This window comes from Mirounga leonina, unplaced genomic scaffold, assembly GCF_011800145.1.
Source record: "Mirounga leonina isolate KUSES-001 unplaced genomic scaffold, KU_Mleo_1.0 Mir_174, whole genome shotgun sequence".
In the NCBI taxonomy this organism is placed as follows: Eukaryota; Metazoa; Chordata; class Mammalia; order Carnivora; family Phocidae; genus Mirounga; species Mirounga leonina.
The window spans coordinates 25636149-25661027 of NW_023270451.1; the positions used below are offsets into that span (position 1 = coordinate 25636149).

At 39.0% G+C, this 24879-nt stretch overlaps 1 protein-coding gene across 4 annotated transcripts in view; it reads left to right on the forward strand.

Moving 5' to 3' along the window:
• UMAD1 (UBAP1-MVB12-associated (UMA) domain containing 1) overlaps positions 1 to 23963 on the forward strand; it is a 215538-nt gene extending 191575 nt beyond the window's left edge. For all 4 annotated transcript variants that reach the window (XM_035020631.1, XM_035020632.1, XM_035020630.1 and 1 more), the window contains one exon: positions 22658 to 23963. In XM_035020631.1, the coding sequence (XP_034876522.1) occupies positions 22658 to 22915 (258 nt within the window). In that variant the 3' untranslated portion in view covers positions 22916 to 23963. The remainder of the gene's footprint in view (positions 1 to 22657) is intronic.
• The last annotated feature ends 916 nt before the right edge of the window (positions 23964 to 24879 follow it).

Below are 24879 nucleotides of genomic sequence, written 5' to 3' on the forward strand. Positions count from 1 at the left end.
GTTCAAGTGCACATGGTATATTATTTAGGATAGATCACATGTCAGCCCACAAAACAAGTCTCAATAAATTTAAAAAGACTGAAATCTTATCAAGCATCTCTTCCACCCGTAACAGTTGAAACTAGAAACCAATTATATGAAAACTGGAAAAAAATACAAACACATGCAGGCTAAATAACATACTGCTATACAACCAGTGGATCAATGAAGAAATCAAAGAGAAAACCAAAAAATACATGGAGACAAATGAGAATGAAAACACAAAGATCCAAAATCTTTGGGATGCAGGAAAAGCAGGTCTAAGAGGGAAGTTTATTACAATACAGGTCTATCTCAAGAAATAAGAAAAATCTCAAGTGAACAATCTAACCTTACAACTAAAGGAGCTAGAAAATGAAAAACAAAGCCCAAAGCTAGTAGAAGAAAGGAAATAATAAAGATAAGCATGGAAATGAATGAAATAGAGACTTAAACAATAGGAAAAGATCAGTGAAACCAAGAGATGGTTCTTTGAATAGATGCACGAAATTGATAAACCTTTAGCTAGTCTCATCAAGAAAAAAGAGAGAGGACTCAAATAAAACTGGAAATGAAGGAGGGAAAATAACTGACACCACAGAAATACAACGGATTATGAGAGAATGTTATGAAAATTATATGCCAACAAATTGGACACCCTAGAAGAAATGGAGAAATTCCAAGGAACATTCAGTCTTCCAAAACTGAATCGGGAAGAAATAGAAAATCTGAACAGACTGATTACTAGTAATGAAATTGAATCAGTAATCAAAACAACTCCCAACAAAAATCCAAGACCAGATAGCTTCACAGGGGAATTCTACCAAATATTTAAAGAGTTAATACCTATTCTTCTCTATTCCAAAAACAGAAAAGCAAGGAAAGCTTCCAAATTCATTTCTGTGAGGCCAGCATTACCCTGATACCAAACAAGACAAAGACACAAAAAAGAAAATAGACGCCAGTATCTCTGATGAAAATAAATGTGAAAATCCTCAACAAAATATTAACAAATTAAATTCAACAATATATTAAAAGGATCATTCACCACAATCACATGGAATTTATTCCAAGGATGCAAAGGTGGTTCAGTATTTGCAAATCAATCATTATGATACATCACATAAACAAGGGGAAGGATAAAAACCATATGATCATTTCAATAGATGCAGAAAAAGCATTTGATAAAATACAACATCCACTGTTGATTAAAAACTCTCAACAAAATGAGTTTATACTAAACATACTTCAACATAAGAAAGATTATTTATGACAGACCCACAGATAACATCATACTCAGTGGTGAAAACTGAGAGCTTTTCCTCTAAGATCAGGAACAAAGCAAGAATGTCCACTCATCACTTTTATTCAACATAGCACTGGAAGTCCTAGTCACAGCAGTCAGCCAAGAAAAAGGGGAAAAAGGCATCCGAATTGGTAAGGAAGAAGTGAAATGTTCGCTATTTGCAGATGACATACCATATATAGAAAACCCTAAAGACTCCACCAAAACACCACTAGAACTGATAGTTGAATTCAGTAAAGTTGCAGGATACAAAATTAATATACAAAATCAGTTGCATTGCTATACACTAATAATGAAGTAGCAGAAAGAGAAATTAGGAAAACAATCCTATGTACAATTGCACCAAAAAGAATAAAATACCTAGGAATAAGTTGAACCGAGGAAGTGAAAGACCTATACTCTGAAAACTGTAAGACATTGATGACATTGATTGAAAATGACACACACAAATGGAAAGGTATACCATGATCATGGATTGGAAGAATTATTATTGTTAAAATGTCCATACTATCCAAAGCGATCTACAGATTCAGTGCAATCACTATTAAAATACCAGTAGCATTTTTCACAGATCTAGAACAAATAATCCTAAAATGTGTAGGGAACCACAAAAGGCCCCCAATAGCCAAAGCAGTCTTTTTTTTTTTTAAAGATTTTATTTATTTATTTGAGACAGAGAGAATGAGAGAGAGCACATGAGAGGGGGGAGGGTCAGAGGGAGAAGCAGACTCCCTGCCGAGCAGGGAGCCTGATGCGGGACTCGATCCAGGGACTCCAGGATCATGACCTGAGCTGAAGGCAGTCGCTTAACCAACTGAGCCACCCAGGCGCCCCTAGCCAAAGCAGTCTTGAGAAAGAAGAATAAAGCTGGAGATATCATATTCCAGATTTCAAGATCTACTACAAAGCTATAGTAATCAAAACAGTATGATACTGACACAACAATATACACATAGATCAATGGACCAGAATAGAGCCCAGAAATAAACCAATGCATATATGGTCAATTATTCTATAACAAAGGAGGTAAGAATATACAATGGGGAAAATACAGTCTCTTCAACAAATGGCGCTGGGAAAACTATACAGCTACATGCAAAGGAATGAAACTGGACCACTTTCTCACACCATACACAATTGTTGTGATGAGTACTGGGTCTTATATGCAGCTAATGAATCACTGAACACATCAAAAACTAATGATGTACTATATGTTGGCTAACTGAACATAATAATAAAATAAAAAATAAATCTGAAAAGGGCTAAAACCAAAATATATAAAGAACTTATATAACTTATATAACTCAACAGCAAAAAAAAAACAAGCACCCTGATTAAAAAGTGGGCAGAGGAAGGGTGTCTGGGTAGCTCAGTTGTTTAAGTATCAGACTCTTGATTTAGGCTCAGGTCATGATCTCAGGGTCCTGTTCTCATGGTCCTGAGATCGAGCTCTGCGATGGCTCTGTGATGGAGGCTGCTTAAGATTCTCTCTCTCCCTCTCCCTCTGCCCTTCCACCCCCCACGCCATGTGCATTCTTGGGCTTGCTCACTCTCTCTCTCAAAAAAAAAAAAAAAAGTGGGCAGCAGAGGACCTGAATAGACTTTTTCCACAGAAGACATACAGATAGCTCACAAACACATGCAAAGATGTACAACATCACTAATCATCAGGGAATGCAAATCAAAACCACAGTGAGCTATCACCTGACTCCTGTCAGAATGGCTAGAATCAAAAAGACCAGAAATAACGAGTGTTGGCGAGGATGTGGAGAAAAAGGAACTTTTGTGCACTGTTGGTGGGAATGTAAATTAGTGCAGCCATTATGGAAAACAGTATGGCGTTTTCTCAAAAAATTAATAATAGAGTTATCATATGATCCAGTAATTGCACTATTGGGTATTTTACCCAAATAAAGTAAAAACACTAATTTGAAAAGATATATGCACCCCTATGTTTATTGCAGCATTATTTACAATAGCCAAGATATGGAGGCAACCTAAGTGTCCATCAATAGATGAATGGATAAAGATGTTGGGGGGGGAGGGTGTTTGTGTGTGTGTGTGTGTGTGTGTGTATGAAATCTTGCCATTTGCAACAATGTGGATGAACCTAGAGAGTATTATGCTAAGTGAAATAACAGAAAAACATACCCTATGATTTCCCTTATAATGTGGAATCTAAACAAAACAAAACAAATAAACAAAAATACCCTTTTTTTGTCTTGAACTGATTTTCACATTTAAAATGTCTTTATCCCATTGCTAAGAATTATTTTTTTGTTGTTTTAGTTTTTACTTTAATTCCGGTTAGTTAACATACAGTGTTATATTAGTTTCAGGTGTACAGTATAGTGATTCAACAATTCCATACATCACCCTGTGCTCTTCATGACAAGTTCACTCCTTAATCCCCATCAACCTATTTCACCCATCCCCCCACTCCACCCCCTCCTTTGGTAACCATCAGTTTGTTTTCTGTAGTTAAGAGCCTCTTGGTTTCTGTCTCTCTCTCCCTTTCCCTTTGCTCAAAAACAGACTCTTACGTACAGAAAACACACTGGTAGTTGCCAGAGGGGAGGTTAGTTGGGGGGGGTGGGCAAATAGAGATTAAGAGGTGAAAATTTCCAGTTATAAAATAAGTCACAGAGATGAAAAGTACAACAAAGGGAATATAGTCAATAATGTAATAATAACAGTGTGACAGATGGTGACTACACTTATTGTGGTGAGCATGGAATAATGTTGAGAATTGTTGAATCACTGTTGTACACCTGAAACTAATATAACATTGTGTGTCAATTATACTTTAATAAAAAATAAAAGTTAGGCACCTGTAAAAGTAGTTCAGCATAGACACATATGTTTATTTCTGGGCTTTTAATGCTATTCCATTGATATATGTCTGTCCTTAGGCCATTACCACACTATCTTTCTTTTTTTAAAGATTTTATGTATTTATTTGACAGAGAGACACAGTGAGAGAGGGAAAACAAGCAGGGGGAGTGGGAGAGGGAGAAGCAGGCTTCCCGCCAAGCAGGGAGCCCAATATGGGGTTCGATCCCAGGACCCCGGGATCACAACCCCAAGCCAAAGGCAGACGCTAAACAACTGAGCCAGCCAGGTACCCCATTACCACACTATCTTAATTACTGTTGCTTTGTAGTAAGTTTTGAAATCAGAAAATGTGAGCCCTCCAATGTTCCTTAATGTTAAAGATTATTTTGGCAGTTCTGAGTATTTGGGAATTCCATATGAATTTTAGGACCAGCTTGTCAATTTCTACAAAGAAATCAGCTGGGACTCTGATAGGAATTGCATTGATTCTATATATGAATTTGAAGAATATTGCCATCTTAATATCATATTCTGATTCATGAACATGGGATGTTTTTCCTTTAGATTTTTTTTTAATTTCAACAATGTTTTGTAGTTTTCAGAGTATAAGTTTTAAATTTATTTCTAAATATTTTATTGTTTGATGCTACTGTAAATGAATTGTTTTCTTAATTTCATTTTTGGATTATTTATTGCACATGTGTAGAAATACAACTGGTTTTTTATATTGATCTTGTATCCTCCAACCTTGAACTTATTAGTTCTAATAGTATTTTGGTGGATTCCTTAGATTTTTCTACATGCAAGTTCATGGCATTTACATATAGAGAAAGATAGCATCCAGATTAGAAAGGAAATAAAACTACCTGTTTATTTTTAAAATATATTACTGATTAATTGCCTAATTGCTCTGGCTAGAACATCTAATAATATGTTCAACAGAAGTGGCAAAAGTGGACATGCTTGTCTTGTTCCTAATCTTAGGGGGAAAGCATCTGGTCTTTCATTGTGAAATATGATGCTTGCTTGGATTTTCTGAAGATGTCCTTTAATCAGGTTGAGAAAGTTCCCTTCAATTCCTAGTTGGGGGCTCCTGGGTGGCTCAGTTGGTTAAGCGACTGCCTTCGGCTCAGGTCATGATCCTGGAGTCCCAGGATCGAGTCCCACATCAGGCTCCCTGCTCAGCAGGGAGTCTGCTTCTCCCTCTGACCCTCCCCCCTCTCATGCTCTCTGTCTCTCATTCTCTCTCTCGCAAATAAATAAAATCTTAAAAAAAAAAAAAATTAAAAAAAAATTCCTAGTTGGGTGAGTGTTTTTATCATGAAAGTGTACCCGATTTTTTTTTTTTCATTTTTTCTGAGGCTATTGAGATGGTCATATAGTTTTGTTATTCAATTGATATGGTATATTATGTTAATCGATTTTCCTAAACTCATGTAAATCATACTAGTGGACAGTACAAAGCTCATGCTACCAAAAGAGCATAATATTTTACATATATTGTCTGTATAGGTCTCTTTTCAAAAACTAATTTGGGGGGCTATGAGAAAGGAAAGAAGGAATAACATAAATTGAGTAAATTTTTATGCAAGTGAAAGTATTCTTGTTTTCCTCTCAGTGATTACCTGCTCGGAATTTTAAAATTGTTTTCAAACTTGTGATTTGCTTTACGTTTTGTAGTTGGTGATCCAGATATTTTTTATAGCTTTTCAAGCAATCAGCATGAAATTTGTATTTTGAACTGCATCACTTTAATCAATTTTTGTTTAGGTTTTAGTTCAAAGCAATTAAACAAATAGGAAGTAAAAAACACACAAGGCCTTTTAGAAATTAACTGTATGCTTTGAGCATGAAAGCACTACTTTCATTTGTGCTACTCTGGGCATAAATAGTGATGATGTACTTCCCCTTTTTTTCTACATTTAAGGGTCCACCCAGAAATTTGCAACTATATTGAGTCCCGGAAATGTTCTCATTCTCTTTTCTTGTCTGTGATATAATCTCTTAACATAGTTGGTTCAAGAATCATGTTAAGTCGACCCAGATCATGTGTTTGAGCCTTTTAAAGGCAAAGTATCTTCTCTGTTTCCTGAGAACAGATTGTAGCCCAGGTCCCGACACCTGGTGCCTTCTTGCCTTTACTCAGCAAGTGCCATAGGCTAGGGGATGTGGGCAGTTGAATCCAGTCCATGCTTGTCACTGGACAGTGAGTCACAGAGGGCTTGTCTCAGGAAGTGTCATCACTGTGTGGTCACTTTACTTTCTTAAATTTAACTAGAATATATTTGGTTAAGGTGAAAAGGTTACTTTAAAAATATATTATTCAGGCATCACAACACTGCTTTTTAGGGATTAAAAATGTCTAAATAGTCTGTAATTTTAGGGTGTCTACAATCCACATAAATTAGCATATCCAGCTGGATATAAAAATGACAACATGCAATGTTTTCCCTTGTCTTTGGTTTTTGTTGTTTTTTTTTTTAAAAGTTATCTTCCACATTACATGTGCTTCTCTTTGTTTCGAGAGAAAAAGAAAGTAGGAATATTGGAAAAGTATTCTATAACCCTTTCTGAAGGGGAAAATACTTTTGAAACAATTTGACAAAGTCTTTAGAAACAGTGCATTTACAAGGTATGAAGCGAAGTTTCCTTAGACGGTGTCAGGTTTGCGGGGCAGCATGGAATAGTGAGTCAGAGTACAATCTCAGAGTTAGACTCAATTCTTTGGGTTTCAGTATTCCCCATCTGTTAAATGGAGGTGAAAGCGGTATGTACATCACAAACAAAAAATTAAGTGAGAGGACACAGGTAAAGAGCTTAGAGCCGTGACTGGCAAGTAAGTGCCCATTTACCTGTTTACCGATGTCTGTGGCAATAGACATAGGTACACTGTTACAACCTTAAGACTGACTCGGAGTTGATAAAATTAGAATTAGTAATGCTAATATAATTTACTTACTAGTATATATCAAAGCTCATCATCTAAATCCTTACTTGCACCCTCACGGGTAGGCCATAAATTAGTTTCCTTAATGAATTCCCATCATCAACTCACCAATAAAGTAGGCATGGGAGGGAAAACAGAAGGTCTGCTGGACTCTGAGTGTAGCTTCCATACATTTAAGACCCCTTTTGGAAATTATAGGCGTTGGTTTTTAAGCCACTTTGGCAGTGGAAGCCATAGCAGTTATTTCTAGAAGGTTAAAAGAAGATCTGTACTAGGTCCTGAAAATCAACTAACTTGGAAATGCCAGACCTTTGAAAACTAGTGCTCAGGTTACCAAGGACCACCATGTAAATGGCTGGGTCACAGGGAGTTAACTGCTGCTGCTGCTTCCTTCCATGAGGCCTTTTGTTCCCTACTTCAGCCATCATGAACACCACACTGACCTATGGTGCAGTCACGGGTTGGCCAAAAGGGAACTAGGTGAGGCTCTTCCTTCTCCTATCCTGTCTGCCATTTCTATCAGCAGGTCTATTATGTTCACACTTTGACTTCTGATAACCAGTCATTCCCACCTCCAGTGAATTGCTTTCTTGTCCTACACATGCATCTTTCTTAATCTCTTTCTTTTTACCAGATTTTACCACTTAATCTACTTTGTCACCTTGCTACTGATGGGATTAAAACAAAAAATCTTGAATACAACTCCCCAGACTTCCTAGAGATACTTCTAATGAAAATACCTGACAATGCACCTAGGCCAGCAATCTTTTTTTTTTTTTTAAAGATTTTATTTATTTATTTGAGAATGAGATAGAGAGAGAGCATGAGAGGGGGGAGGGTCAGAGGGAGAAGCAGACTCCCTGCTGAGCAGGGAGCCTGATGCGGGACTCGATCCCAGGACCCTGGGATCATGACCTGAGCCAAAGGCAGTCGCTTAACCAACTGAGCCACCCAGGCGCCCCCTAGGCCAGCAATCTTGAAAGTACTCCAAAGTACCTTCCAGATTCTCTACCAAAGTTCAGCTCCTACAACTATATTTGCTTTTTTTTTTTTTTAGCACTGACAGTCAAGATAATTTTTAAATGTTTAATCTGGCTTATTGTTTTTCTGATTTTAATATTAATAATTTCCCTACATGTATTTATTGCAAATATACAGGATTTCATCTCTATTGTGGACCCACTGGCCTGAGAAAATACATTCTGAGTTCTTAATAATTACAACAGTGGTTTTTTTTAGGGCATAACTTGATAGAAGATTGGAACCTACATATATATATATATGTATACACACACACACACACACACACATATTTATATGTAATTTTTTTTTTTTTTACTCCGAAGTTTGTTTTTTATCATAATGAAGAGCAGTGTAAGTTAGGTATTCTTCCATGATAGGAATAGGAGTCCTTTTCATAACCTTTGGAGTATTGTTCTGAGTTATAAGTTTCTTCTCAAGATAATATAACTATCAGTTGATACTTTGTTTCTATAGTTATTATTTATATTAATTTAAGTGCTATTTCCTTAAGAATTTTTACTAGTGCAGAAGATTTAGGGTCTAAGTCTACTTGGAATTATGGTACTTTACAACTGGATCATCTGGTCCAACTATTTCATATTTTCAGAGGAGTTAATTGAAACACAGAAAGCTTAAATGTTTTGTGTAAGGTCACATGGTTTATGGAGACAGTAGTCATGGGGACTTGGACCTAGTGCTCTTTCCAAGCCTTGTGGATTAATTTTCAACTTGAAGTAAAAGTAATAGCATATATTCTGATAATTAACTTCTTTCTCCCTAAAAACTTAGGAATCCTGAAAAAGGATGTCCCTAAGAATTGATTCTATACTAAGCAAGTATTCTGCTGTTCATCTGAAAGCACTTTTCAAGCACAATGTGTATTTTCCCTTTTGGTTACTCTGTTGAGGCATTTAAAATTTTTTAAATTACAATTTTAAATTAAAAAATTAAGATATTTTAAATTTTTCTGTAAATTTGGGCATGATTGTGGCTTCTCATTTTTAATTAATTCTTAGCATTATTCACTCTGTACTTTGTTGGGTAGACTTTCCCCCAGAGCAGGTAATGGCATCTCATACCCTTAAAATGACACACAAAAGAATTACAGCACTGAGTTCTAGAGTGGGTGGAAGGTCTTAGAGATTATGCCGCTGCTTCAAACAGCATTGAAATACCATCAATTATTTATACTCAAATTTTAATCCCTAAATTATTAAGTTGGCAAAGCTTGCTTTAATTATGATTGTTAAAGCTAAGCAAAGTGTGTATTATAAAAAGGTACATACAAATTTATTATACCTTAAAAAATCACAATTCAAAATAAGCAGGAAACATATTTTATGTTTCCCTCTCTTCAGTTCTTGCTAACTTTTCTCCATGTACATAAATACTCTGTACTCCTATATTCACTGAATCCTGACAGTCCTTTTAGAATTATTTCCTGCTTTCCTACTTTGATTGTACTGTAGTTTAAAAATACTGTCCTACAATAGCCAAAAGGTAGAAACAACCCAAATGTCTATTAACAGCTGAATGGATAAACAACCTATGGTATATATTTAGCTTCAGAAAGGAATGAAATTCTGATACATGATACAACATACATAGTCTCCAAAAACATTATGCTAAGTGAAATAAGCCAGTCACTACAGGATCAATATTGTATGAGTCCATTTAAATGAGGTCCCTAGACAGGCAAACTGATAGAAAGTATAATAGATAGAGGTTACCAGGGGCTGGGAGGAATGGAGAGTTGTTTAATCGGTACAGTCTCTGCTTGAGATGATGGAAGAGTTCTAGAGATAGACAGTGGTAGTATCTGCACAACTGTGAATGTACTTCATGCACTGAATTATACACTTAAAAATGGTTAAGATGATAAATTTTACATTGCAAATATTTTACCACAATAAAAAAATATTCTCCTGAGTTAGCCATAAAATAAAATCATAGCACTCTCCATTGGGCTCTAAGTATATACCATGAAGGGACCATGCCTCTTGCCATTCTGATTTTTAGCCCCTTCATTCTCACACTGGGGTGGAGAAAACACAGCTGTATTTACTTTTCCATCCACATCTTCTATTTTGAAATACAACCTTTTTTTGCAAATGAGAGCCAAGGTCAAGTGACTACTCACCATTTTAGCTTGCCAAGCATTGTTTTTTTCTAGCAGAGTGCTGGGTTAGGTACAGCAAGTGTGGGTAATGCTACCACTCATATGCCCTCTGAGTGGAATTTAATTAGCCTCCCTTCATAATTTCTGTACTCCATTTGGTATGATGCATTTCCCTTCACTTTCATCTCAAATGTACAGTTGTGTATTCACTACTATAGTATTTCCAAGTGTGTGGCCTAGTCCACACATCAGATTGAAATTACAAAGAAAATAAGGTTTTTCCTATCCAATATTTTCCCATTTCTTAAAGATTTTTTTTGTTTCCTGAGATTAGAAAGATGTTTATATGCAAGGTGAACATGAGGTCCTACTGATAATCATCTTTGAATTCTGGCTATGGACATGGCAATTCTATGTACATACTAAAAAGTATATATTTATGTCTTCACATAATAATAATATAAACTGACAAAATACAAACTTTTCAGTGCAAATTAAGAGCAGAACAGATTAGCTTCCTGTCTTCAAACAACCTTAACATGACGTAATTGCATTTTTATTGTTTATAATGACATATAAATGTTTGTTCTTAAAAATACATATTATACTTAGGTTATGAATTTGTTAAATGTTCATTCCATCAAAGCACTTGCCCCAAAAAACCCCAGCATGTAGCTATTACTTAATATCTTTAGATTTACTTTCATTTTGTATTTCCTACTACTATAGTATGCTATTTATTTGCATTCAACCAATATACGTTCTATTTATCTAATTATATAAAAAGTATAATAAAATATTTCTATTTTCTTACCATCTTTAAAATTAGAAAGTATTCCATTTCCTTTCTTATTGGTCTATGCAGACAGTTGAAGTGCTTTATTGTTTTATAAAATGAAAATCCTTCATTTGAGTGAAATTAATATTTAGTGTGCTGAGATGTACAAGATCATTTTTCATTGTTTTCCTTTGAAATTATCTGAAAAACGTGACCTTGTTGCATTTGCGTTCTAAAGGAGTTGAATAGATATTTAAAATAAGCCATATAAATGGGAAGTTAACTAGAATCCAGTGTGACTAATAAGGGATATCAAATTCTTCAGACCTGTGGTATACATAATAAGCTTAAAGAATTCATGTACAGAAGCCTAAACCATTGTGTAGCCATGGCTGTGATCAGATGCTATAGTTTTTAAGCTTTTACATATTGTATCCAGCTTACTATATTTAACCAAGTAACAAGATGCTTAGTTGCACCGATCCTTTGAGCTCTAGTTCTATAGTGGCACAATCTGTACTTTTGGACCTTCATTCTCTACTCCAGATGACACTTGTCCATAGAGAAATTGCTAAGTCCATAAAACAAACAAACAAAACCCAGACAAGTTAAATTATTTCCCGTGATGATGGTCTTTACATTGAAGGGGGAGCATTGGGTTGTAAATCAGGAAACACAGAGTACACATCTCTGCCAATTAGCAGTGACGTGACCTTAGTCATTAAACTTTGAGCCTCAGAAGATGAGAATTGAAACAGTAGCTTCCCTATCAAATTTAACAGGTCGTGAGGCTCAAATGAAACAAAGTATGTGAAACTACTTCAAAAACTATATAAAGCACTAAACAAACGACATTTTCCCAAGATTCTGATTAAAACTTTTCTTATCCCACAGATTTAACTGAATTATGAAATTGATTAAATCATACCAGTAAGTTGTTTCATAGAGTATCATAGCACATGTAAGTTTTAAAAATCATTAGTTTGTTACAGTTTTAATTCTGGGATCATTTAAGATCTGCACGACTCTGTTTTTGTTTGTTTGGTGTGATTAATATGCCTCTCATTTTGGTATAAATGGAGATGTGTGGGAAATAGAAATTGGTGGGGTCATAATGTCCTAATAAAGGGTACTCCTTTTCCTCATCTGCATCCTGGGCCAATGGAGAAATAAGACCAAAGAGCCAGCAGACAGCAAAACAAAATGTCCCCCTTTCGACTAATGCAGCCTAGGCTAAAGGAGGGAGCTTAATGTAGTAGGGGAAATGGACTTCAACGTTCCCAGTAACCCCTGTGTAAACCTGTGGGGAAAGTTTAAGTCAGGACAACAGACACTCTTAACTCTGGTAACTTGTCTCCCTTGGTCCAAGTAGAGAGCGAAGAAAGAGACTTTCTCCAGGCTTAGGACCTTGGATGGTTTAGTGTCCCTCATCTAGAAACATGACCTATGGCTGTCATCCACCAACTGAGTAGTTCAGTCTACTTCCTCGGGGAGGAATAAGCGGTATGGCAGACAGCCAGGGAGCTTAGAGAAAAATTCCTCTTTATGGAAACCAGAAAAGTTGATAAGGTTAGCTTCTTCCTCTCTCTGAATGGAGAGAGGAAGAATCTCTGGTGGATCTATGATAAAAAGTAGTTGCCACAGTCTCACATACATTATAGCAGAACCTTACTGAACTTCCATTGGGAGACACTTTTTGTGAAGTTGTTCATTTGGCAAGTCAAGAACAATCCATCTCATTCTTCAGGAAACTAAACTAGTTTTAAGTTCTATCTGTATTTAATACCATCCATAGTTCACCATGTGGGTGATAATACAGTGAGCAAAATCTTGTTAGAAAAAAAACAGATGTGGAAATCCAGCTTAACATAATTAATTCCTGGCTTATTCTGAACAAATCTGAATATAAAGTTCATGAAGCAACTGCAGTTATTTAGTCATTCAGTAAACATGTATCGATCACCTATTATGAGCGGCATTGCTCCGATTGCCAGGGAAATGGAGATGAAAGCCGTTGTCCCTGGCTTTGAGTGGCCCATGGTTTTTTGAGAGGTGACAGAGAATTCTAGTCCAGTATGATTTGTGTGGTGAGAGAGGTATGCACAAGGTGTTGTGGGAATACACAGGCAGGCAGTTGGCCCAGGTTGGAGGAGTTACTTGGGGAGATCTTTCTGAAAGAGTCCTAGTGTGCATCCTGAAGGGCAAGTTGAAATAGGCAAGATGAAGGGAGAAGAAGAAGAGAGAAAGATGTCTTCATTAAGGCAGAAGTAATCAAATGAGCCAAAGCCCAGAGCTAAAGGGAGAGCTTGGCATGTTTGGATAATAGTAAATAGCTTGGTATGGATTGAGACGTTCGGGAATGGTAATAAAAGAAATCAGAGGGGTAAGCAAGACCAGATCATACCTTATGTGCTACAATATGGAGTTTGCTCTTTTGTCCAGAGGCATTGAGAAGCGTTAAGCAAGGAAGAGCATGTGTGTTCAATATGACCAGCGAGAGGGAGAATGTAGTACAGAGGGAGTAAGGCCATGTGCAGGACACTCGTGCAGTATTCATGACACAAGGCCACAGGCTTGCATTTAGAGAACTGACGGTGGGATTGATGAGAAATGATGAAACTTGGGGAGACATTAAAAACCTCAAAATCAGTAGGACTCAGTCATTTACTGGATGGAAGAAGTGACAGGGAAAGAGAAAGATAATTCAGGCTTCTGTGTTTGGCAGTCATTATTCAAAAAATATTAGAAGAGCATTAGGTTGGAGTAGAGCTGGGCAGGACTTGTCAGGTTCAGAACATGCTGAGTTCAATATTCCAAAAGAAAAGAAAGGTATAATAGGAGTTGAACATGTGGGTCAGAAGCCCCAAGTAGAAGTCTGGGTTCGAGATGGGTGTGGGCGTGTATGCACATGCATGCATCTACATACTCATCTACTTTCAGGGAGTGGAGGGATAGGGCAATAGGAACCACGGATATGGATAAGCTCCTCTAAGGAAGTGTGTAGAGACGAGGAAGAATAAAGGAACAGAAATTAGACCCTGGAGAATATCATTTCAGAAATAGACAAAAGAATAATCAGCTAGACAGAGGCAACACCACGAAGTGGCACGGAAGCCAGAAAATAAAAACGCAGAGGGTCACCAGTCTCAAGTGCTACAAAGAAGTCACATAAGGTTAGCACTTCAGAACGGCTTCTCAGTTTAGCACAGTGTGATTATTCGTAACCTTGGACAAAGCAGTGTCAGCACAGGGGCAGAGAGAGAAGGCAGACCGCAGTGGGTGAGGAGTGAGACCGACAGCGAGTGTCAGCAATCATCTCAGCCTGGCTGTGAAAAAAGGGAGAAAGATAGTGTGGGCGTTCAGTGGGTGAGATGCCAGTGGGTGTGAAAGACCTCAGCAGAATTTTCTGTAAATGGTGAATTGACTTTATAAAAGATAGGCAATTGGGAGCCACCTCCTAAGGGATGAAGCTGCGTCCTTGAAGAGTAGGGACAGGATGGGTGTGGAGCCCTGGGGAGGGATTTCTCTTTGGGTGGGAAGAGGGCAACTTGCCTGTGGTGGTAGGAGGGAAGCGTGGAGGGGCAGAGATGCGGTAAGTAGAAGAGATCCTCGCCTGATGATTCGTGTTTCCTCTGCAGAGTGGGGTCCTGGCCCACTGGCCAGCAGCGAGGGGCCAGGTGGTGATGTAGGGCAAGAGGAGAGCAGGGGTGAAATATGGGCTGGCAGGAATGAGGGGGAAGGCCTACAGGCAAATACAAGATTCCTGGAGAGCTTCAGGTCAGAGATGATGAACTTCTATAAACTACCTTTTAAAAACATTTTTTAAAAAAATCACTAGAATAGCCTTTTTTATGTCCCAAACCCGTATTAAAGAGGATCCCATGCTGAACATACTGTTTTTTGCTGGTTCCTTTCCTAAAATGCTTCTCTTTCCTCTTTCCACTGCTCCCCCACTCTGGTTGGCTGTACGGAGGATTTTCCGGCTTCAGTGAAGCCACTTTTCCAAGAATGCGTGGAACAGATTACAGAAGCCAGTGCCAGCCTGCTTCCTTCCCCCTCTTCACTTGCATAGGTTCAGCGGGAGTTCTGAAAAGAGGAAGTCAGGAGAACTTTTTTTTTTTTTTTTTTTAAAGAAAGATGGAAGAAGCAGGAAGCACAGGCAGGTGGAAATACTGGGGGTGGGGGGGGGTTGCGGCGGAAGAAAAGAGAACAAATACTGAAAAAAAAAATCATGAACCAAGTTGCAAATTGAAATGATGTCAGAAATCAGAAAGGAAAGGGAGCAAAGAAAATACCTACTTTCTAACCTGGTCTCTTAGTTTGCTACTCTAATATATGGCATCCTCAACCTGGGAGGCCAGGCTGTATGGGAAACAGGTTGGCATGAATTCAGCTTTGTCTCCTGCCTAATTTAGCTGTATCCATGGTCAGGTGTCCCGGGCTTTTGTTTGTTGCTTTGGCCTAGCCCCTCGATGTAAAAAATCAAGTGTGGGGTGCCTAGAATATCTCAGAAAAAAGGGGGACCCGATTCAGGGGCCACAAGTGGACGCTTGTGCTGGGCAGGTGTTGTGCTCTGCGTAGGGAGGATTTGCAGAAAAGCAGCGAACGGGCTCCACCTTTGCCAAGTAACTTCTCCCTAGCGAAGGGAGACTATTGCTTAGGACTTATGTAGGTAGAAGAGACCAGCCCCTTGGCTTTCATCAGCTAGCCGGCCATTTATTAGCTACCAGCCTCTTAGAAAAAAAGACATAAATAAGGAGGCTGAGTGCTGCCTTACTCTCCTAACTGTGCTATTGCTCCTCTCCCCTTCTGACCTCTTGTCCCCTGATGCTTCTGACTCTCGTTTGCCCCCCAGCCCACCCCCGTCAAGACGCTGACGTCATGCAGGCAGATACCAGCTGAAGCCAGAAGAGAATGGATAGTTGTCTGGGGAGATGAAGTGACAGTGTTGCCCGTTCGGGCTACTGTTCAAAGGAACATGTCTTTTATTTATAGATGTTAGAATTTAAAGGCATAGACAGCCAGAGCTTGGCATCACCTCTTCTTACTGTAACTCGTTTCCTAGAAATATGCTTTAGCGTATAGCTACCTTCTTTGCATGTAAATTGAAGGTGTGAGATGTGAGTTTTATACGTGGTTTCATATTCTTCTAATAGGTTCTGTGACCGTTTTGGTTAAGGTTGGTTTCTAAATTTTAAGGCTTCAATATTTTGCTTTTATAGGACACTGTTTTATCTCTACTTCTCCGAGGCACGGGTTGCCTTAAAAAGCAGGAGGTTTGAAAAGATGCCAAATATAGGTGATGTTCATATTAATACAATAGTCATACTTTAGTCGGGAAGTCTCCACATTGTTAGCAGGTTTGCAAAATTGGCACCCCTTAATAGATTTCATGGTGGTTTGGGGGGCTTCTGTGCCAGGAAAAATGTAGTCTGTTCTCAAACCTGCATTTCCTTGCTTTCAAATACCCAGGAGCGAGGTTCACAGGATGCCACTAACCTTCTGTTGCTCCAGGGAAGTGACTTCATTTTTCTAAGCCTTTACTGAAAAGTGTTATGTGCCTTGTATTCTTGGACTGTGTTTTTTTCGGAAGCTCTGAGAAGATTTTACAGATTGAACCTCATGAATCTTTGCAGCCCCTCTGCAAGAAAGGGAGGAATAGTGTCTATAAACCTTTTTGAATTATTTGAAACAAAGATAATAGGATAATGAGGATTACAAGAGAAACTTGGCCAGCCCATTTTTTAACAGCTCAACTGATGAACAAGAAATAATTTTTATACAAACACAAAAATAGCTGATTAACTGTAAACTTTGTTTGTTGTAATGATATAGATAAGGAAATTTCTCTTCTCCCCAAGATTTAAAAAAAAAAAAAATTCTGACATGGCCTGCTCCTACTTAAACCATGGGAGGACAAACATTAATTTGAAAAAGAAGTATTTAAAGCTAGATTATACGAAGGAACTTAGACTCAAGAACATTGTCATAGCAGCCCTTCTGCAGACGGGATTGATCACAAAAATAACGAATATGTTTTATGAACATAATATTTGAAGTAATTTTTTAAAATTTGGCTATTAACCATAAGGTTAATTGATTCTTTTCTTCTTGCTCCATTGTGGTTAACATACTCATTCTTCTCTTTAAAGACCCATTTTATTATGCAAATGAAAAAACTGAAAGACTGTGTGTGTAAGAGAGAGGGCTGCTTTTTGCCAGGGAACTCATGCACCTGTTTCAGCCCTCAGCCCCCACCTCTGCTTCCACTGGCTGCCAAGCTCGACTTCGTGAGCAGAGTAGAGGGTGTGGGGTCCTTGAATTTTGACTCACATTTTCTTTGTGACTTACTCGTGTTTTGCCTTATAGTTTCTCCCCTTCCAGCTCTCAGCATGCCAACAGCAGCTGCATCATGGCACTCACCCTGCTGCCAAGAGGGCAGGCAGCCTCCTTGGAGACTGTAACGTTGCACTCGAGCCAACTGTTAAGAAATAGATGGTGGAGTAATACATACAGCACAGCTGAAATTCAGAGCCTTCTAGGAGGCATTTGGTGGAACACTTTGTCTGTGGTATTTTTACGTTAATTTTTGGAAACTTTTTATTTTGGACAGTTTTCAGACAAAGGTAGAAAGAATACATGTAGCACATTCCCGCGTACCTTCTACCTCTCCGTTTCAACTGTGATCAACTTATAGACAATCTTGTTTCACTGACCCCAGCGTTTCCCTGTGGTTTATCCAGACTACTGGTAGATTTATCTCTGGGGATAAATATTTTATAAATTACAGTTGCTTTTCTGTCCTTCTGCAGTCTAAGGTCTGTCACCTTAATGATTTTTCAATCCTCTCTTCCTAATGGTAAAAGATATTAGAGTCTTTTTTCCTTCTGAATTAGGCCAGGATATGCTATGTTGGCACCTGTCATATTTTGTGATACCATCCCCTCAATTTTCAGGGCTTTGTTCATTCAGTTGCCCAATCTATCCAAAGCTGAGGTGTGCGGGGTCTTCGAATGTGGAGCCTTAAAGGTCACCGGGCTTGATTCTCAGGGTTACCACAGACTAGCTCTATAACCCGGGACAACTTCCTTCACCTTGTGTGCTTCCGTGCCCTCTTGTTTTTAACAGGGGACTAATAATGGTACACGCCCCACAACGCTGTGGTGGGACTTAAATGGGTGAGTACATTTAAACAGCTCAGATGGAGACTGGCACAAAGTGCCCAGTTTATGCCGGTTGCTGCCATCCTCCTCTTCCTCCTCCTCCTCCTCCTCCTCATGATTATATGTCCTCCCTCATCACTCATTTTACAGACTAGAGAAGTGAGGCCCAGGCAGGTGAAGTGTACGGCAGTTTTATCAGGAGAACTTGAACGAAGAACCATATGTCTCAATTCCTTTATTATCCAAGATGCGGTCTGCCAGAGGGTTAAACCTTAGAAGTTGGGTGTTGAGAAAGCAAAGCAGTACGGGTAATACACCTCCTTGTTAGTGGAGAAGGTGAGATTTCAAGAATGCTTTTGTTTAAGAAAGGAGATGATTAAGGAAATGGAGAACTTTCTGTACACAATAAAGAGAAGAAAGTTCAAGCATGGGATGCTACTAACAGATATATCTAGAGAACACTTGTGCATGAGATTAAGAGAGAAGGCAAGATAGAGAGGAGGGTAAGATAAGATGATGTCAAAAACTGAAGAGGGGCGCCTGGGTGCTCAATCCGTTAGGCATCCGACTCTTTTTTTTTTTTTTTTTTTTTTTTGACAGAGACAGACACAGCTAGAGAGGGAACACAAGCAGGGGGAGTGGGAGAGGGAGAAACAGGCTTCCCGCGGAGCAGGGAGCCCGATGTGGGGCTCGATCCCAGGACCCTGGGATCATGACCTGAGCTGAAGGCAGACGCTTAATGACTGAGCCACCCAGGCGCCCCATAGGCATCTGACTCTTGATTTCAGCTTGGGTCATGATTTCAGGGTCATGAGATGAAGCCCCGCATGGAGCCCTGCATCAGGCTCTACACTCGGCACAGAGTCTGCTTGGGATTCTCTCTCTCCCTTTTCCCCTCCCCGCCCCGCTTGTACACTTTCTCACTCTCTCTCAAATAAATAAATAAAATGTTAAAAAAAAAAAAAAAAGAGATGGGTGAATCCTAAATTTTATCTAAAGCCAAGTGGCATTACCCATTCCCAAAGTTTTAATTTATTCACTCATTTTAACATGTGCTAAGCATTATTCTATGTACTTATGAATATCATTTCATTAATCCTCATTGCAATCCTGTGAAATAGGTACTGTTCTTGATCTCATAATATAGCCAAGGAAACTGAGGCATGGAGAAGTTAAATAACTTGCCCAAGACAATAAGCAGGAGACCTTGGATTTGCACCGAAGCAGTGTGGTTCTAGAATCTGTGCTCTGAACACTCTGTTGTGCGCTCCACGGTAACCAAAGCCTCCATGCATAGGTCATCTTGAAGAAAGCAGCGATAGCTAGGTGAGATCCTTTAAAGAGGCTGGAATTGTGGCATCCTTGCTCACTGATACCTGTGCTCTCATCTGACCCAGGGATCCTTAGTATTTAAGTCTCACTCAGGTTTCAGAAGGCAGGTTCTGTCCACTGCGTCCATGGACCTTTCTGATAAGCTTTGTCGTAGCAGGGTGTGGTTACACTGTTCTAGTTACAGTCCTAAGACAGTACTCTGGTGTTTTATTTTCACCGGAAGTAAGGATAACTCTTGCTAGGGATGTGTTTAGTAAATGACTCTGAATTAACCAAACAAATATTTCTTGAGGGCCTCTGTTCTAGGTGCTGGGGATGCCTTGTGAAGAGACCAGTTCCTCTCCTACAGAATCTCCATGGAGTTTTCCTTTCTAGAGCTTCTCATTAGCATAACAACAGTGTCATTTCTCTCAACTCCTACAGCAAAAGAAAAATCAAGAGAAACCTCTCCTGACCCCACATCCTTTTCTAGCTACTGGCCCATATATCTTTTTCCCATCTGTAGCACCATGTCTCAAAATGTTGTCTGTTCTCATATTTTTCTTTACTTGCCTTCCTCCCATCATTTTTTTTTAAGATTTATTTATTTTAGAGAGAATGTGTGTGCAAGCAGGGGGAGGGGCAAAGGGAGAGGAAGAGAGAGAAGCAGACTCCCCACTCAGTGTGGAGCCCAACATGGGACTCCATCCCACGACCCTGAGATCATGACCTGAGCCCAAACAGAGTCGGATGCTCAACTGACTGAGCCACCCAGGCGCCCACCTCCCATCATCTTTTAAACACAGCACCAAGCAGACTTTCTCCTCGAGATCTCCCCCAGCTCCAGACTCCTGTCGGATCCCCCTATCTACGAACAGCTCCTCATCTTCCTGCTACACCCGCTCCCTGCTGACACTCTTTTCCCATCCCTGTAAATGGAGAATGGAGATTCCATCCTTATTGCTCAAGCCACAAACTTTGGCTTCATCCTTGCTCCGCTCTTGCTCTCACACCCCACATCCATTCCATCAGCAAATCCTATTAGCTTTCTTCTTGGTCTATCCACAATCCAACCATTCTGTCTCACCTTTAGTATCACCACCTAATCCACAATTATTTCTCATTCCCGGCTGGTTTCCCTGCTTCCTTCCCTGGACACAGGTACCCCCTCCCCAAACACACACTGTCTGTAGTCATCAGTAAGAATTTATCTCCTCTGTAACAATATGTCCTTCAAAAAATTTTTAAAGCCCTCATGCAACAACACGGATGAATCTCATATATAAAATGTTAAGTGAAAGAAGCCAGAAACAAGAGTTCATACTGTATTATGCCTTCATTTAAAATACAGGTAAAACCAGTCTGTGCTGTTAGAAATCAGAATGGTGACTGAGGGGCAAGGAGTTGATTGTGACTAAAAGAGCACCTGCTGGGCCTCTGGGGAGCTGGTCACTTATATTTCTTGATCTGGGTGCTGGTTGCTCACAGGTGTTTGGTTGGTTAAAACTTAGCAGGCTGTACACTTACGATGTACCCTTTTCTGTATTCATTTTCCATTTCAATAACAAGCTTAACAAAACTGCTGTTTCCTACACAGAAAACCATTCTCCTCTAGACTTAGGAGGAATTTATCAGCACTCACAATTATTACAATGTGAGCCCCATGCAGGGAAAAATCTTGTCTGCTTTCATCCATTCAACAAAGAGTTATTGAGCACTGGGCACTGATCTGGGCACTGGGGATACAGCAGTGAACATGGGAAGTGAAACTCCTTAAGCTTCCAAGGGGTGATATCAGAATAACTTATATACCATAGAACAAGGTGCTGAGGGCTATGGAGAGGAAAAAGCAGGAGAGGCAGACGGAGTGCTGGAGTGCGGGAGGTGAGGGCCAGGCTACAGTTTAAATAAAGTGGTCAGGAAAGGCCTCCTTGAGAAGGCTGTGAGAGAAGGAAGCCGGGTATGTCTGGGAGAAGAACCTCCTGGGCGGAGGGACTGGAGAGGAAAGGCCCAAGGCAGAAGCAGGCTGGGTGTGCACGAGCAACAGCAGGGGGCAGTGGGACTAGAGAGGAGGGAGCCAGGACAGCCTAGCTGGGGATACTGGCAGAGAGGTGCCCCGGGGCCAGATCAGGAAGGGCCCCGTTGGCCTCTGTAAAGACTCTGCAGTTTTATTCTGCATGAGACCGGGTGGAGGGGGTGGGGGGGTCAAGTTTTGCCTAACCTGGTTTGAGGTAGGTTTCAGCTGCTTGGAGCAGCCCGTCATCGGTTCTCATTTTTGTAAATACACTTCAGTTTTGTACCCGTTCTCCTGGTGATGGATACTTAGTTGGGTTCCAGTTTGGGGCTTGCGTAGAGTGCTGTGAACACCCTGGTGCACATCTTTTGGTAAAGTACCATATGCAAGGTATGCCAGTTTTAAAGAAATTGAACAAGATATATCAATTCTTATCTGAATACCTTGGGTAATATAACATGCTAGTTCCAGCGGAAGTCAGGCAGTCAGTCAATACTTATGGTTCGCATTCGAGGTAAATGTTCAAGTATGTATCAGGGTATACAAGGTGGAGGATACATGCATACATGCAAAGTATGCAAGGTAAGTTATGCAAGGTGGAGAATACAAAGAGATGTCAAATAGATTTCTTGCCCTCAAGTACCCTAGACTCTAGTTGGGGATAAGACATATGTATAATGAAACAACCACTAGCAAGGATAAAAACAGTAAATGCCAAATAAGATCCTAGGCATTTTGCCCCATATTCTCTCTGAAGCCGGCAAGGTCACTTTGGACTACGTTGATAAAAGATTTCACAGGGAAGCTGGGAATTCTGTAGAGCCTGAAAGCATACATCAGATTTGTGAGCCAGACTTTGTAGACATTATCTGGGCTAGGGAAATAGCAAGAATGCCAATTTGTATTTGAGGGGGCCATGGGTGGTCAGTCTGAGTAAGAGTAGGGATTAGAATTCATTTCAAAGCCTAATAGAGATCTAGATGGATGTATTTCACAAGTAGAGTAAATAACAGCATTCTAATCTGGGAATATTTCTATAGTCAAGATTTCTCAATCATTTTTGCTATATTAATGCCACATTTACCACTACTAAACCTCAAAGTCCACGAGGTCTAAATGACTTAAATATATATGTATTTTTAGACTGGCAAAGAAAACTCATCCAGTGTGACTGTAGCAAGCCCCGAAATGGAAAATAAGGCAGGCCAGACTTTGGAAAACAACTCATTAATGGCCGAACTCCTGAACGACGTACCCTTCACCTTGGCCCCACATGTCCTGGCCGTGCAGGGCACCATCAGTGACCTTCCAGACCACTTACTCTCCTATGATGTCAGCGAAAATTTATCACGGTTTTGGTACGATTTCACTCTTGAAAATTCGGTGCTCTGTGATTTGTAATCTTTATGTCTATTTGCACTGTAACAGCTTTAAACAAAAGTTTGCCCATTTTATTTAACCTGTTTGATGTTCTTTGCCATTTCACTGCTTAAAGGTCCTCAGAAAAGCAAGGATCTTAAAGCAAAGAAAACGACATTATGTTCATTACTCTATTTGTTTAAAAGGTGGACTTAATTCTGCTTCCTTTCCCCCAGATAATAAATATAAAAACTAGACTGTCAAGGTTTTATGAAAGGAGCAGATTCCTTCAACCAGTCTCTCAAAATACAACCCCTCAAGTGTATCTTAGGAGAACTGTGAGAAAGAGCTATGGCACTTTTCTTAGTCACCTAACTCTGAAGTCTACGCTTAGAATGAGTGTGATTTCTCTTCTCTGGTTTGGAGGAAGCTTGAATTAATGTTACTCCCTTTCTTCTTCCATAATGTTTATGAATGAATTCAGAAAAAAAAAAAAATGTTGCCAGTTAGCTTAATTTCTTCAGTCCCAATTTAGACACCGAGGTGGAAATGTAAAACTTTTCCTAAACAGCAGTGGTAGTTTGCTGCTCCAGGAATGCTGTCCCTGCTCTGGATGCTATTTCTTTTGAGGGATACACGTGACACATTTCAGTTTCCTCAAAGCCATGGCAGCCCTTTCCACCCTGAATGGTTCCCGTGGGCCTGCCTTTGTTTTCTGCCTCGTTGCTACTCCAGAGCTTGCGTGGGCCGTCACCACTTTCCAAAGAACTTCCCCTGCTTCTGCTTCAGTTGGCATTTGCTCCCCTTACCACATATGTTCCCAGTTTATGAAGAGATCCACGTTTCCTTTCAACCTCTTTGCCTCCTAAAGAAAAGCATCTCATAATGATACATATTATTGCTGATAACACCCTTATTTAGAAATTTGTTGGCCACAATACAGATGGAAATGTTTTGCTGCTAGAAAAGCTGAAATCGACTCATTTCCAATTAGAGTGTAGGCAAAACACCTAACCATGACTTTTAGTTCTTGGCTATCCATTATTTATGCCAACTAAAGCAGTAAAGAACTGCCATTGGTCAATAAAATGTAAAGGGAAAAAGCAAATTGTGATAGAGTATTTTCCATGCATGGAAAATTTAGATCACATTTGTTTTGATTAGGAGCAATACAATTTATTGATTCTGTGCCAAATTGTAAGTATATTTTTCACAAAGATAGCATGCCATAGCAAAACTAAACACCGTGCATAAAGGTATGTGAATCATTCGAGTTTTAATGTGTTGTGCATGTTTGTTTAATAAAGGTAGCATTGTCTTGATAAAAATGCCATATTATTTAAATGAATATTTCTATTGACAAAAATATGCTTCATTTACAAATAATGTTACCACATGAGGTGAATGATTACATTAAATCTTTACAGTTTTCATAAAACATCAGTCTAGGAAATGTGACCTATTACTAACACAAATGTGAACATTTTATAGCAGTTTTTGTGAAAACATCCTTTTTAACATCCATGTTAATGTACCTTGAAGCTAAGTGTTATGTCATCAGTTTGTCTAATATATTTGTTAAATTTTGTCTGAAATACATTTCATTTATATTTATGTCTACCATCTTATAAATATGCTTGTATTTTCATTTGTCAAAAATAACTTATATATAAATAAATGTGAATTAAAATAAACTGATATTTTGATTATTTTCAGATCCAGAAAAAAATAGTTTTCTTTACCTTCATATTTGAATGCAAGTTATTAATTCTTTGTGAGGCACATATTTAAGTATATAGTTTATGCAGTGCCACAAAAATATGAAATTTCCACTTATATGTAAACTTTAGGGAATAACATTGAAAATGGTAAGATCACTAGTCCTGGCTTAACAGGACTGTAGAGATTTGAAAGAAATCACATGAATATCTAGTTCTAGATAGATCTCCATCATCACAAAATTTAGTAAGGACTAGTGTTTATGACCTTCTTTGAACAAAAACATT